Here is a 16867-nt window from a genome sequence, read left to right on the forward strand (position 1 = left end):
TGTTACATTTGGAGGCTGTTTGTGGTCTAACTGCTTCTTCTGCAGATTAATATTGAATTGTATCTTAAGTGCTGCTGAAGCAATTATGCTTTTTTTATGAAATTTGTTTTTAGGTAGATGAACCTGTGACTATGAAAGGAAGCATCACTGGGTTAAGCCCTGGGAAACATGGATTCCACGTTCATGCTTTTGGGGATAATACAAATGGTATGGACTGACATTTTTTGTTCTAATAAAATTATGAAGCCTACCACTTAGTGGTTTTGATTTTTAATATAGCAATTATTTATTAAAAGTGGAGGCAAAAAGCAGAAATATTTAAATATTTAACTATTTTAAAGACCCAAGAGTTATAAATCTCAATGTTGATAAAAGTAATTAAGTAAAATAGCTTTCCTGAACAGATTAAAAATGGATTGTATTCTGACGTGGTGCCTTTCCCAGAACGATAGAACTTTTTAAATGAGCAAAACACCAGGAAAAATGTGCTTTCAGGGCATGGGTGATGATTAAATAATTATTTGTTCAGACATAAAATTGGACTTAATATGGCTGATTGACTAAAGAGGTCAAAGGTAAATTGTCTTAAACGTGGAAGCATAAAACTAGAAATAAAGACTTTCCTTCCAGTGTGATATTCTGACATCCTATCCCCATCATAAGAAGCCGTCCATAATGTAGCTTTGGAAGTAGAAGAAATGCTGGGGTAACTCAGTGGGTCAGGCAGCAGCTCTGGAGAATCGGAATAGATGACGTTTCAGGTCGATACCCTTCATCAGACTCTGGGAGGGGGACACTGGAGGTATGGAAAGGTGTAGAACTAGGCACTGCCTGCATCAATGACACAGGAAAGGTGGAACCCAAATTTTGGCTGGGAACAAGGTGATTATGAAGGAACACATGGTGAAATTAGCAAGAGGACTGGGGAGGGAAAGGGACTGAGAAAGGGGGATTGTAAGGGTTACTTGAAGTTAAATAAATCGATATTCATGCCACTGGATTGTAAGCTGCGCAAGCGAAATATGAGGTCCAATTTGCATGTGGCCTCACTCTGACAGTGGAGGAGGCCCAGGACAGAAAGGTCCCTAGGGGAGTGGGAAGGGGAGATAAAATGTTTGGCAACTGGGATATCGCATAGGCCAAGGCAGACTGAGCGCAGGTATTCATTGAATCGGTAGCCCAGCCTGCACCTGTGTCGCAGACATACAGGAGTCCACACCGAGAACACCAGATACAGTAGATGAGTTTGGTGCAAGTGAACCTCTGCCTCATCTGAAACGACTGTCGAGGTCCGTGAATGGAGTCGAGGGAGGAGGTATAGGGACTGGTGTTGCATATCCTGCAGTTGCAGAGGAAAGTAACTGGGGAGAGAATTAATTAACAAGGGAGTTCTGGAGGAAATGGTCTCTGCGAAAATGGGTGGAGTTGGGAAGATGTGACTGGTGGTGGGATCCCATTGGAGATGGCGAAAATGTCGGAAAAATATGTGCTGTATGCGGCGGCTGATGGGGTGAAAGATGAGGACTAGGGGGCTCTGATCCTGTTGCGGCTGGAGGGAGGGGGAACAAGAGCGGAGCTACCGGATACCTAGGACACGTGGGAGGGCCTTGTCTATGGTAGAAGAGGAGAGTCCCCGTTCTCAGATTCAGATTCAACTTTAATTGTCATTGTCAGTGTACAGTACAGAGACAACGAAATGCAGTCAGCATCTCTCTGGAAGAGCGACATAGAATATGATTTCAATAAATAAATCTGTTTACATGCATACAGTCATAGACTTCTTTTTTCCTGTGGGAGGAGTGTTCAGGGGTGGAGGGGGGGGGGTGATTGGCTGTCACCGAGGTACATTGTTGAGTAGTGTGACAACCGCAGGGAAGAAGCTGTTCCTGGACCTGCTGGTCCGGCAACAGAGAGACCTGTAGCGCCTCCCGGATGATAGGAGGGTAAACAGTCCATGGTTGGGGTGAGAGCAGTCCTTGGCGATGCTGAGCGCCCTCCACAGTCAACGCTTGCTTTGGACAGATTCAATGGAGGGGAGCGAGGAACCGGTGATGCGTTGGGCAATTTTCACCACACTCTGCAGTGCTTTCCGGTCGGAGACAGCGCAGTTGCCATACCATACTGTGATACAGTTGGTAAGGATGCTCTCGATGGTGCACCGGTAGAAGTTCACCAGGATTCTATGTAGAATGCGGACATCTCGGATGTCCTGGTATGGAACATTTCATCTCGGATGCAAATGCGACGGAGATGCAGAAGGTTGGGAAGAAGTGTAGTCTGGATAGCTGTTGGAGTCAGTGGGTTTGTAACCTTTGGTGTAAACCAGCATCTGCCTTTCCTTCTTACACATGCAGCTTTGGAACATGGTCAGTGATGGTCAAGATCATTATGAATTTAAAAGGCACTCGAGTTTGAAATAATGGACAACATTCACGAATAAATTGCAATAGTCTCAAAAAAGAGCCACTTAGTTGAAATTTTGAACTATTTGTTCAAGTTGAGCCACAATCTCCCACCTCCTCGAGTGCTACAGATCCCACTCCAAAGACTTGCAAAGTTTATTGTAGGTAGTGCTTTAACCCAAGTGTTGCCTTTTGGATGTGATGCAAAGTTAAGGGCTCATTAGTTGAATGCAAGAGACGCTGGTCACTCCCTCTTCTCCCCTGTCCCATCAGGCAAGAGGTACAGAAGTTTGAAAACGCATACCTCTAGATTCAGGAGTCCCAACTGTTATCAGGCAACTGAATCGTCTTCTCACCAGCAAAAGTGCGGTCCTGACCTCCCATCTATCTCTTTGGAACTATATTTTATTGGACATTGTCTTGCACTAAATGTTGTACCTTTTAGCCGGAAGTGGTAGTGCATGTCGGCACAAACGATGTCGGAAAGAAGGGGATGAATATTCTGCAGCGTGACTTTAGAGAGTTTGGAAAAATGCTGAAAAGCAGGATCTCCGGTTTGCTTCCAGTTCCTCGTGCTGGCGAGAGCAAGAACAGGGAGATACGGGACCTGAATGTGTGGCTGAGGAACTGGTATAAGGGGGAACTATACGAAAGGGACAGATTGCATCTTAACAGGTGGGGAACCAGCATTCTGGCAGGCAGGTTTGCCACTGGTACACGGGTGGTTTTAAACTGAATAAGGGGGGTGGAGTGTCAAATGGGATAGTCGAGGATGGAGTTAAAGGGAAAGGGTTTCTTAAATGTGCGAGCAGAGAGACAGAGGGGTGTAAAATGAGGGTAGAAGCCAAAAAGGGCCACTTTTCAACATAATTGTATATGGGGTAAGAGTGTTGTAAAAACAAGCCTGAAGGCTTTGTGTCTCAATGCAAGGAGCATTCGTAATAAGGTGGATGAGTTGAATGTGCAGATAGCTATTAATGACTATGATATAGTTGGGATCACGGAGACATGGTTCCAGGGTGACCAAGGCTGGGAGCTGAACATCCAGGGATATTCAATATTCAGGAGGGATAGACAGAAAGGAAAATGAGGTGGGGTAACGTTGCTAGTTAGAGAGGAGATTAACGCAATAGAAAGGAAGGACATTAGCTTGGAGGATGTGGAATCGATATGGGTAGAGCTGGGGAACACTAAGGGGCAGAAAACGCTAGTGGGGGTTGTGTACAGGCCACCTAACAGTAGTAGTGGATTTGGGGATGGCATCAAACAGGCAATTAGAAATGCGTGCAACAAAGGTAAAACAGTTATAATGGGTGACTTCAATCTACATATAGATTGGGTGAATCAAATTGGCACGGGTGCTGAGGAAGAAGATTTCTTGGAATGTATGCGGGATAGTTTTCTAAACCAACATGTAGAGGAACCAACGAGAGAGCAGGCTATCTTAGACTGGGTATTGAGTAATGAGGAAGGGTTAGTTAGCAGTCTTGTTGTGCGTGGCCCCTTGGGCAAGAGTGACCATAATATGGTTGAGTTCTTCATTAGGATGGAGAGTGACATTGTTAATTTCAGAAACAAGGGTCCTGAACTTAAAGAAAGGTGACTTTGACGGTATGAGACGTGAATTGGCCAAGATAGACTGGCAATTGATTCTTAAAGGGTTGACGGTGGATATGCAATGGAAGGCATTTAAAGACTGCATGGATGAACTACAACAATTGTTCATTCCAGTTTGGCAAAAGAATAAATCAGGGAAGGTAGTGCATCCGTGGATAACAAGGGAAATCAGGGATAGTATCAAAACAAAAGATGAAGCATACAAATTAGCCAGAAAAAGCAGCCTACCAGAGGACTGGGAGAAATTCAGAGTCCAGCAGAGGAGGACATAGAACTTAATTAGGAAAGGGAAAATAGATTATGAAAGGATATTGGCAGGGAACATAAAAACTGACTGCATCCCAGAGTACTTAAGGAAGTTGCTGCAGAAATAGTGGATGCATTAGTGATAATTTTTCAAAACTCTTTAGATTCTGGAGTAGTTCCTGAGGATTGGAGAGTAGCTAATGCAACCCCTCTTTTTAAAAAGGGAGGGAGAGAGGAAACGGGGATTACAGACCAGTTAGTCTAACATCGGTAGTGGGGAAACTGCTAGAGTCGGTTATTAAAGATGGGATAGCAGCACATTTGGAAAGTGGTGAAATCATTGGACAAAGTCAGCATGGATTTATGAAGGGTAAATCATGTCTGACGAATCTTATAGAATTTTACGTGGATGTAGAGTGGATAAGGGAGAACCAGTGGATGTGTTATATCTGGACTTTCAGAAGGCTTTCGACAAGGTCCCACAAAAATTTTTATTTTTTGTCTAGTTAAATGTAGTGTTTGGTGTTTTTTAATAGTGTTTTTAAATGTGTAAATGTGGGGGGCGGGGGGGAGGGGGAAACTGTTTAAAATCTCTTCCCTGTCCGGGAGACCCGACCTTTTCCCTGTCGGGTCTCCGTTGTCGTTGGGGCCTAGCACCGTGCAGCAGCCTCCAGCCTGAACGACCCGGGGGCTCCAGTCCCGGAGACTGCGGAGCTGCGGATCTGCGGACTCACCATCGTGGGGCTGGCCGGCCTCGGAGCGTGGGGAGCGGCGGTGACTCGCTGCTGCGACTCGACTCCTGGGGCCCGGAGGCTCCAGCAACGCAGCCGCAGGTCCGGTGGACTGTGACATCGGGAGCTCGCGGGTCTGGGAGGAGAGAGAGAGACCGCTTCCCGGAGCTCCCGCAACGCGACTTCTCCAGCCGGTGTCACGGGGTTGGAACAACCCGGACCGGGACAGTACATCACCCGGCGCGGCTTCATGGCCGTGGGACTCACCATCGCCCGTGGGGGTTCCAACCTTGGACTTCAGACCGGGAGCGGGGCCGTAAATCGCCCCGCGCGGCCTAAAATGGCCGTGGGACTCATCATCGCCCGCCTGGGGCTTGGACATCAGGAGAGACACGGAGAACAGGGGAGAGAAAAGACTTGCCTTCCATCACAGTGGCTTCACTGTGATGGATGTTTGTGTGAATTTAATTATGTGTATGTCTGTAAGACAGTGTCTTTGTTTGTATGGCTGTGGAAACAACATTTCGTTTGAGTCTCACTGGGGCTCAAATGATAATAAATTTGTATTGTATTGTATTGTAATAGATTAGTATACAAACTTAAAGCACACGGTATTGGGGGTTCAGTATTGATGTGGATAGAGAACTGGCTGGCAGACAGGAAGCAAATAGTAGGAGTAAACGGGTCCTTTTTACGATGGCAGGCAGTGACTAGTGGGGTACCGCAAGGCTCAGTGCTGGGACCCCAGCTATTTACAATATATACTAGACCAAGTGCAGACCCGTTGGGTCTGTTCCCCCAACGTGCGGTTGAGGGAGGGGGGGGGGGATGCGGCATGCAGGACAAGGACTCATCATTTATTTATTTACCTCTGTACTCCACAATTTGGGATTTGTATTAGAAAAAAATCACACGTGGTTAAAGTGCACATTGTCAGATTTTAATAAAGACCATTTTTACACATTTTGGTTTCACCATGTAGAAATTACAGCAGTGTTTATACATAGTCCCCCCCATTTCAGGGCACTATACATAATGTTTGTGACACAGCAATGTCATAAAAATGAAAGTAGTCATGTTTAGTATTTTGTTGCATATCCTTTGACTGCTTGAAGTTTACAATTCATGGACATCACCAGTTGCTGGGTGTCGTCTCTGGTGATGCTTTGCAGTCATCTTTAATTTATGCTTGTTTTGGGGGCTAGTCCCCAGTTTTCTCTTCAGCATATAAAAGGTGTGCTCAATTGGGTTCAGATCAGGTGAATGACTTGGCCACTCAAGAATTAACAATTTTTTAGCTTTAAAAAACTCCTTGGTTGCTTTATCAGTATGTTTGGGATCATTGTCTTGCTGTAGAATGATCTGCTGGCAAATGGCTTTGAGGCATTTGTTTGAAGGAGCAGATAGGATGTGTCGATACCAGGGATCGATACCCACGGGCCGGAACCAGACCGTAACCCGAAATCATCAGGCCTGCAGGCGTATATTTTTTCCAATTCATTTTCGTGACCTAGGCGCTACAGCCAGTCCCGGGGCTCGTAGGTGACCTGGGAAGTGTAGCCAGTCCTGCGGCTTGTAGGCGACCTGGGGACTGCAGCTAGACCCGGGCTCACAGGTGACCTGAGAACTGTAGCTATACCCGGGGCTCGCAGGCGACCTGGGCGCTACAGCTAGACCTGGGGCTCGCAGGCGACCTGGGAACTGCAGCTAGTCTTGGGGACTCGAGGGATCTGGGAACTGCAGCCAGTCCCGGGGCATGCAGGCGACCTGGAAACTGCAGAAAATGAATTGAAAAACACGTGAAAACTATGTATTATTAGTACGTATTATTGATAATTACTAATTTGGTTAGTGTGTATTATTATTACCTCCATTTATTATCTATGGCGATAGATGTGGCCCGCCATCTGCTCACAAACATGGGTCCTGGCCCCCATGCAAAAAAGGTTGCCGACTCCTGGTCTATACACTTCAGAATTCATTATGCTACTACCTCAGCAGGTGTGAGCCGGTACCTTCAGCAGCCAATCCTACCCAGGTAATAACACTCCCACCACCGTTTCACAGATGAGGTGGAATGCTTTGGATCTTGGGCAGTTCCTTCTCTACTCCATACTTTGATCTTGCCATCAGTCTGATACAAGTTAATCTTCGTCTCCTCTGTCCACAAGACCTTTTTCCATTACTGTGATGGTTTTTTTAAGTACTTCTTGGCAAACTAACCCGGCCATCCTATTTTTGTGGTTAACCGGTGGTTTCCATCTTGCAGTGTAGCCACTGTATTTCTGTTCATGAAGTCTTCTGTTGACAGTGGTCATTGACAAACCCACACCTGACTCCTGAAGAGTGTTTCTCATCTGTCGGACATGTGTTTGGGGATTTTTCTTTATTATAGAGAGAATTCTTCTGTCATCCGCTGTGGAGGTCTTCCGTGGCCTGCCAGTCCCTTTGCGATTAGTAAGCTCACCAGTGCTCTCTTTCTTCTCAATTGTGTTCCAAACGGTTGATTTTGGTAAGTCTAAGGTTTGGCTGATGTCTCTATTCTTTTATTCCTGTTTCTGAGTCACATAATGGCTTATTTGACTTTCATTGACACAACTTTGGTCCTCATGTTGATAAACAGCATTAAAAGTTTACAAATGTGAAGGAAAGACTGTCGGAAAGACTAGGTGCTGAGAGCTCTCTTGTAAGGAGAGCAATTACAATTACTGTGAAGCCATGTGTCCCAAACATTATGCTGCCTTGAAATGGGGGACTATGTATAAACATAGTTGTAATTTCTACATGGTGAAACCAAAATGTATAAAAATGGCCTTTTATAAAATCTGACAATGTGCACTTTAACTACATGTGAGTTTTTCTATTACAGATCTCAAATTGTGGAGTACAGAGGCAAATAAATAAATGATGGGTCTTTGTCCCAAACATTATGGAAGGCACTGTATGTGAACAGTTGCTCATATTCCCTGGTTTCTGCTGTTAAGAACAAATGTCTATGCTTTGGTTTCAATGTTTTCAAAAACATAATTGTTGGCACCAATAAACTGCATGGAAAATAAAACATCAACAAGCATCAGTCTGAAGAAGGGTTTCGGCCGGAAACGTTGCCTATTTCTTTCGCTCCATAGATGCTGCCTCACCCGCTGAGTTTCTCCAGCATTTTTGTCTACCTTTGATTTTCCAGTATCTGCAGTTCCTTCTTAAACATCAACAAGCCAAGCTTCTATTCAATCTAAGCAAAAATTGGTCTCATTAGTCAAAAGATCATGACCAGAATGTCCTGTGTTTCTAGAATTTGCCATGAATTGGGATAATTGGGAAAATTGTGGGGATTTAATGATAGACTAAGACTCAATTCCAGAATGCATTTTTTTTCAAGAAAGTAGCTGCTGCTGATGGTATCCTAATTGTTTTAAACACAACCAAAGACCCCATGGACCAAAGAATTTCAGATATTCCGTCACGTGTAACGTTAAGGATTGAAATTAGAATTGCAGTTGTGCTGGAGATTTGGATTAATAAACTAACTGTAATCTACTGATATTGGAAATCATATGTTTGCATGCATTTAAGTTAACCTTTATTTAAAAGACACCGCTTTCACAATGATAAATTAAAATACTGGCAATGAAAGAAAAAGATTCTGGCTCTGGTTGTTTGCTGCCTTGGTTTTAGTTTTAGAGATACAGCGTAGAAACAGGCCCTTTGGCCCACCGAGTCTGCACCGACCAGTGATCCCTGCACATTAACACTATCCTACACAAATTAGGGACAATTTACATTTATACCAAGCAGATTAACCTACAAACCTGTACACCTTTGGAATGTGGGTGGAAACATCATTTGCACATCCACTCTATCCAGTCCTTTTATTATTCGGTCAATTACAATGAGACCCCCATCCCCCCCCCCCCCCCCCCCCCCCCCCATCCTTCTAAACTCCCAACGAGTACAGGCCCAGTACCTTCAAGCGCTGATCATATGTTAACCCAACCATTCCTGGAATCATTATTGTAAACCTCCTCTGGACCCTTTCCAACACCAGCACATCCACAGACTCCTCTGTCAAGCTTCTGAAGTTTCCGGCAACACAACCCCGATTGGACTGATTCTGGATGGGGAGGAATCTGCCTGCATACAGGAAGTGATACAGCTGGCATCCTGGTGTCATCGCACCAACCTGGAGCTCAATGCTCTTAAGACGGTGGAATTGATTGTAGACTTTAGGAGAACCCCCCCCCCACTCACCATCTGTCACATCTGTGGAGTCATTTGAGTTCCTTGGAACCATCATCTCCAGGGTCACCATCGACTCCACAGCCAAATAGGTCCAACAGAGGATGTACTTCCTGTGGCAGCTGAGAAAACATAATCTGCCACAGGCAATGATGGTCCAGTGTTATACGGCCATCATAGAGTCTGACCTCACCTTCTGCATCCTGGTCTGGTTTGGCTCAGCCCACCTAGCATGACATCCGGAGGCTGCAGCGCATTGTTCGATCAGCCGAGAAGGTTGTTGGCTATAACCTTCCCCTCCATCGACAAACTGTACACGGCAAGGGCCAGGAAGAGAGCAGGTAAGATCATCTCTGACCCCTCTCACCCTGGCCATAAACTCGTTGAAGCACTTCCCTCTGGAAGGCGACTCCGGTCTGTCAAAGCTGCCAGTCAGACATAAAAACAGCTTTTTTCCATGAGCAGTAGCTCTACTCAACAGCCGAAAGTCTGTAGCTCCTTTTGCTCTGGCATTTTATTTCATTCTTCACGTATAAATTATAATGTTTTATTTTTAATTGTCTACTGTATATCATGTTGTTACTTGTGAGCAAAGCACCAAGGCAAATTCCTTGTATGTATACATACTTGACTAAAAAAATGTATTCAATTCAATTCGGTTCTGTCTCTGATATAGGGCCCAAAATTGCTCACAATACTCCAAATGCAGTCTGACCAGTGCCTTATAAAGCCTCAGCATTACATCCCTGTTTTTGTATTCTAGCCGCCTCAAAATAAATACTGGCATTGCATTTGCCTTCCTCACTACCAATTTTTATCTAAATTAAGTCAAGTTGGGAAAAGGGGAAGTACAACAGGATCTGAGGGTCCTTGTTCATCAATCAATGAAAGTATGCATGCAGGTAAAGCAGGCAGTGAAGAAAGCAAATGGCATGTTGGCCTTCATAACAAGAGGAGTTGAGTATAGGAGCAAATGCAATAGGTCCTTCTGCAGTTGTACAGGGCCCTAATGAGACCGCACCTGGAGTATTGTGTGCAGTTTTGGTCTCCCAATTTGTGGAAGGACATTCTTGCTATTGAGGGAGTGCAGCGCAGGTTCACCAAGTTACTTCCCGGGATGGCGGGACTGTCATATGTTGATAGAATGTAGCGGCTGGGCTTGTATACTCTTGAATTTAGAAGGATGAGAGGGTATCTTATTGAAACATATAAGATTATTAAGGGTTTGGACACGCTAGAGGCAGGAAACATGTTCCCGATGTTGGGGGAGTCCAGAACCAGGTACCACAGTTTAAGAATAAGGGGTAGGCCATTTAGAATGAAGATGAGGTAAAACTTTTTCACACACAGAGTTGTCTGTCTCAGAGGGCGGTGGAGGCTGGCTCTCTGGATGCTTTCAAGAGAGAGCTAGACACAGCTCTTAAAGATAGTGGAGTCAAGGGATATGGGGAGAAGGCAGGAACAGGGTACTGATTGTGGATGATCAGCCATGATCACATTGAATGGCATTGCTGGCTCGAAGGACCGAATGGCCTACTCCTACACCTATTGTCTATTATTTCGACTTGAAAATTAATTTTTTGGAAATCCTACACCAGGACTCCCAAGTCCCTTTGCACCTCCAATTTCAGAATTCTCTCAACGATTTAGAAAATAGTCTACATCTTTATTCCTGCCACCAAAATGCATGACTTCACACTATGCAATGCTGTATTCCATCTGCCACTTCTCAGCCCACTCCCAACATGTCCAGTCCTTCTGGGCATGTCCTGCTTTTTCTATACCACCTGCCCCTCCACCTATCTTCATATCAACCTGGCCACAAAGCCTTCAGTTCCCTCATCCAAATCATTGATGTACATTGTGATGTGTTCAAAGCACCGATCCCTGCGGAACACTGCTAGTCACTGGCAGACAACCAGACAAAGCCCCCTTTATTGCGATTTAGCCTTCTGCCATCCAGTCAACCTGCTATCCATGCTAGTATCTTCTCTCTGATACCACAAGCTCATGTTCCTCAGCAACCTCGGGTGGAGCACATTATCAGCTTCCTGAAAATCCGGGTAAACCACATTCACTGACTCTTTTGTCTATCCTGCTGTTTACTTCCTCAAATAATTCCAACGGGTTCATCAATCTAAATGCCCTTTTCATGAAACCATGCTGACCACCCTATTTTATTGTTTAAGAGGGAACTGCAGATGCTGGAGAATCGAAGGTTACACAAAAAAGCTGGAGAAACTCAGCGGGTGCAGCAGCATCTATGGAGCGAAGGAAATAGGCAACGTTTCGGGCTGAAACCCTTCTTCAGACTGATCGGGGGCGGGGGTGGGTGGGGACAAGAAAGGGAAAAGGAGGAGGAGCCCGAAGGCTGGGGGATGGGAGGAGACAGCAGGGGGGCTGAGGAAGGGGCCTATTTTATTGTGTGCTTCTAAGTTTTCGGAAACGTCATCTTTTGGACTCTAAAGTCTTACCAACCACTAAAGTCGCGCTAACTTTTCTATAGTTTCCATTCTTCTGCTTCGCTCCTTGAACAGTGGAGTAATATTTGCAATTTTCCAATCATCTGGAACCATCACTGACTAGTGATTCTTGTAAGATCATAACTAATGCCTGCACAATCTCTAAACCCACCTCTTTCAGAACCTGGGGTGCAGTCAATCCAGTCCAAATGACTTCTCCACCTTCAGACCTATCAACGTCCCAAACACCTTCTTCTTAGTAATATCTACTCCACTAACTTCCACCCCCTGACGCTTGAATTTTCGGCATGTTGCTGGTGTCTTCCACTGTGAAGACTGATGCAAAAAAACTTATTCAATTAATCTGTCATTTCTTTATTCTCCATTATCAAATCTTCAGCATCATTTTTCAGTGGTCCAAAGCCCACACTTGCCTCTTTCATACTCTTTATATATCTGAATAAACTTTTGCTATCCTCTTTTATATTATTGGCTAGCTTACTTTCATATTTCATCTTTTCTCCCTGCATTGCCTTTTTAGTTACCTGTTTTTTTTTTAATCCTTCCCAATCCTTCATCTTCCCACTCATCTTTGCAATGTTAATCCTTCTCTTTTAGTTTTATGCTGTTTTTGACTTCACTTGTCGCCTCATTCTCCCATTAGAATCTTTCTTCTTTGGAATGAAAAGATCCTGCATCTTCCGAATTGTTCCCAGAAATACCTTCCATTGCTATTCCACTGTCATTCCTGCTCGGGTTCCTTTCCAAACAACTTTAACCAGTCCATCCCTCATACCTCGGTAGTCACCTTTGCTCATCAAGAATACGGATGTATCCGATTTCATCTTTTCCTCTCAATTTGCAGGTTACATGTTATCATATTATGGTGACTACCTCCTATTGCTTCCCCTCCCTAAACAAATCTGGTTCATTACACAATACCAAATCCAGAATTACCTTTTCCCTGGTAGGCTCAACTACAAGCTTGTCTAAGAAACCAGTCATAGGCACTCTACAAATTCCCTCTCTTGGGGTCCAGTACCAATTTACATTTCCAGTCTACCTGCATATCAAAATGACCACTGTAACATTGCCTTTCTCACATGCCTATTGTATCTCCTGATGTAATTTATATCCTACTTCCTGGCTACTGTTTGGTTGCCTGTAAATAATTTCCCTTTCTCAGCTCTATCCCTGAGGATTCTATATCTTCTGATCCTGTGTCACCCCTTGATAAGGACTGAATTTAATTCCTTTCCAGAAGAGCTACCCCACCCCCTCTGGCTACCTGTCTGCCTTTTCGATAGGACACATAACCTTGGATATTCAGCTCCCAGCTCAGATGCTCTCTCAGCCACATTTTGGTAAAGCCCACAACATCGTACCTACCAATTCCTAATTGGGCTATAAGATTATCCACTTTATTCGGTACTTCATGTGCATTCAAATATAACAGTTTAGTTCAGTATTCATCGCCCCTCTTCTCACATTGGTCCCAATTTTACCTGACCTTTGTCTCTTATCCCTTCTTAAACTTTCTGTCCTATTACTTGTGGAGAATTCAGTAACCTCTCCTGCACTCCTTCCCTTTAACTTCATCCATACATTTCCAATTTATTGACCCTACCCTCCCCACTATTTAGTTTAAAGCCCTATCTACGGCCCTGGTTGTGTGGCTTGCCAGGACCCTGATCTCAGCTGGGTTCCAGTGTAGTTTGTCCCTTTGGAAGTTCCCTCAACTTCATCTTATCATTGGCTTTCTCAAACATCTGACATCAAGTCTAAATATACACGAGTGCCACTTTTTAACCAGTACCCACCATAACTGAAAAGGTTAGTGATCAATTAAATGAAATATTGTTTGTCTTGTTTTGATGTCCTAACTTAATAATCGATTCATTATCTTGTATTTGTATACAAATTAGGTTGTATCAGTGCAGGACCACACTTCGATCCTTTTAAAAAAAATCATGGTGGACCAAATGACAAAGAAAGGTGAGCTTTTCTATGAACTTTGCATGCAAAGTAATCATTTTTGTAAGAGGTACGGCTGAATGCATTTTTAACTTCATCTACCTAAGCAGCATTAAGGTCTATAATGCAAACATGGACATATTTATTGCCTTTTGTTTATTTTAAATATTGACTTTCTTAGTTTTGGTGTTGCTTTCATTTTATAATGCTGATTGCAGTACTGTGTTCGATTTGTTCCTTCTGTAGCTAGGGAAGCAGTACCTACAGAAAAATCTGAATAATATTTGGACATTGACTAATAAGTGGCAAGTAAAATTTGCACCTCCATAAGTGGAAGGCTACCAATGGTAACATTCAGCCACCTCCGTATAACATTCAATGACACGGTGATAGGGAGACACAACAGAACTGTTGGAATCTGGAGCAACTCAGTGGCTTGAGAAGCAACAGTGGGGGGGAAAAGGAATAGTCAACTGAGTGGAAATGGAAGATAGCTAGTTTATGAAGAAGAGAAGGGGAGTGGTGAAACATAAGCAAGAGATGATTGGTGGCTTCCTGACTGGGCCTAGAAACAGTGCAGGAAGCTTCCCAGGACAAGATGGTAGTGAAGGCAAGTAGCTGTAACGGTAACAAATTCTCAACAGAAGTTGAACTTGGAGCTTCAAGAGCAGGCAGTAGATTGCTTTTACATAGCAAGTGACCCACCATTCTACACCACATGGCCTTTCCAAGCATTGGGTTGTTTTTGTCAGATTTTACCATGTCAACATCGTTCAGTTATCTTGTTTTTTTTCCACTGAATTCAACGCTAACATTTGATGTTAGTATCGGTGTTCCAGATTGAATTAGAGTTATTTTAATGGCTCATTCCATAAATGGTTGTAGCACATATTTTTGATTAGGATGTAAAGAAGTAAAGATAAAACTAGACAGTACATTTCTTGTTCTATGGTAGTGTGAAGGTGATACTCCCCTGAAGTACCTTCTGTTGTGTTAAAGTGTAATCAATTGCAAGTTAACATGGAATTAACATGAAATACTGCAAGGTTGTAGTGGTCACCTTTTATGGGTTTTAGCAGGCAAAACAAAACTGAATAGATTTTTATTTATAATTCATTATAGACATGCTGGTGATCTTGGCAATGTGGTGGCTAATGACCTTGGAGTGGCCATGATTGAACTGAAGGATAAAGTTATCAGTCTATCAGGAGATATGTCCATTATTGGTCGTACACTTGTGGTAAGTATTCAAATTTGTGGACTAATAGTTGATATGAGCTGTTATTTCATCATGTAATCTAACTTGCTTGATGAGAAACTAACCAGCCGTCTACTAAATTGATTGATAATAGTTGCTGTGATTTTTGTAAAATCTAATCTCTTGGACATTTAAAATCTCCCTGTGATCAATAAATGTCTTGTGTATGGTTTATCAAGGGTGGAAGAGGTCATTGAAATGAGAAAGAAAGCGCTTGAAATGCTCCCTACCTCAAATGAAGAAGACTGCAGCCTTGGCCTATCCATTACTTTTTGTTGACTTCTATGTATAAATCAATTTACAAACTCTTTCTTTCAAGTAATGTGAGACTTTGCATTGTGGTCTGCAATATATCATTCCAAATTTAATGAAAAGAGAAAGTTAAACTGAGGAAGAACATTAAGTTAGTGTTCACAAGAATTCTGTACTTTGAGACATTTGCAATAAGTTTTCCTTTTTGCAGACCATCTTGAGTAATTAATTATTGTTGCAAAACGTGAACCTGCAATGTAAAGTATGTTGGAACAGGTCCTCTTTGCTAGTTGTGGGTTATATCTGCATGAGGAGTGAGATATTAAGCAGGGGAATTATCTTGGGTGGACCTGAAAGATACTATCGACTCAGCTTTGGAAAAGTAGCATCTCTGGAGAGAAGGAATAGGTGACCCGAAAGGTCTTTCTCTCCAGAGATGCTGTGTGTCCCGCTGAGTTACTCCAGCTTTTTGTGTCTATCTTCGGTTTAAACCAGCATCTGCAGTTCCTTCCTACCCACTATTACACAATTGTGCTTATGAATATAAGCTTACACAATCTGTAATGGCCATAAGCTACCACGTTTCCGACAGTACAAAAGACTTTGGCTGCAAAGTGTCTAGGGATTTTGAGAAACACTTTTGCTACTACTGTTTATTTCTCTCATGAGCTTAGAAATGGCCTTTCCATGTTACACTAATGTAATTTTATTTTATGAAGGTTCATGAGAAAGAAGATGACTTGGGCAAAGGAGGAAATCCAGAAAGCAGCCGAACTGGAAATGCTGGACCACGCTTAGCATGTGGTGTGATTGGAATTGCCCCGTGAATGAAATGTAATATCTCCTCGGAGTAGCGGTGTGATGAATCACTCATAATTGTTCTTAGGTTGGCAAGCTAAATTTATTGGTAGCTATTAGTTTAATGTACAGCTAATTTGAATGTCAAATTATTCACTATAACGTTGAAATATGTAATTTGATCTAAACCAGTGAATCTGCTTTAATTTTTTTTAAGTGCATTGGATTAATCGTAAATACAGAATTTGAAGGTCATATTCTGCTGGATCTTGATTGCTTGCCTCAACACTTGTTTTGCTATAAAAAATGCAAGATGTACCCCTCTCAATGGAGGCACTGAACAATGCATTGTCAAATAAATCAAATAAAGTGTCCTTGACTTTCAGTATCAAAACTTTTAAAAACAACCTTATTGGGAATTGTATAGCTATCTTGAGCTTGTGTAAAAGTATTGTGGACTATAAGGTGGCATTTTTTTACTGCAAAATGCCCTGCCTAATTTTGGCTACTTTATTTACTAGAAAATGTCAATTTTGAATCTCCAGTACAACATCAGGGAACATTTACTTAGTGGAGATGGTTACAAGGAAGTGCTTGTGCAGCATAATTATTATCAAGTATCTCGACCTAAAGAACAAAGCTAATGGTGTATTTATGAGAAAAAAAATGGTGTTGCTATTCAGCTCCATTCTAATTTGTAATACCAATGACTATGACATTCTGGCAAGACCCACTATTATTGCCCATGCAAATCACACTTTATGGTGATGCCAAGCTACCTTTTTGACCATTGTGGTCCTTGTGTAAATTGCACAATTTTGATTAGTGATAATGAAGGAACATTGATTTTCTTTCTAAGTTAGAATTATGTACACTGTTCAGAATTTGCAG

At 42.9% G+C, this 16867-nt stretch overlaps 1 protein-coding gene across 1 annotated transcript in view; it reads left to right on the forward strand.

Annotated features, from left to right (window-relative positions):
- sod1 (superoxide dismutase 1, soluble) overlaps window positions 1-16370 on the forward strand; it is a 33996-nt gene extending 17626 nt beyond the window's left edge. Inside the window, exons 2-5 of the mRNA XM_055644499.1 lie at window positions 114-207; window positions 13620-13689; window positions 14791-14908; window positions 15898-16370. Of these exons, the coding sequence (XP_055500474.1) occupies window positions 114-207; window positions 13620-13689; window positions 14791-14908; window positions 15898-16005 (390 nt within the window). The 3' untranslated portion in view covers window positions 16006-16370. The remainder of the gene's footprint in view (window positions 1-113; window positions 208-13619; window positions 13690-14790; window positions 14909-15897) is intronic.
- Window positions 16371-16867: the final 497 nt, after the last annotated feature.

This window comes from Leucoraja erinacea, chromosome 13 (genome assembly GCF_028641065.1).
Source record: "Leucoraja erinacea ecotype New England chromosome 13, Leri_hhj_1, whole genome shotgun sequence".
Classification (NCBI taxonomy): Eukaryota; Metazoa; Chordata; class Chondrichthyes; order Rajiformes; family Rajidae; genus Leucoraja; species Leucoraja erinaceus.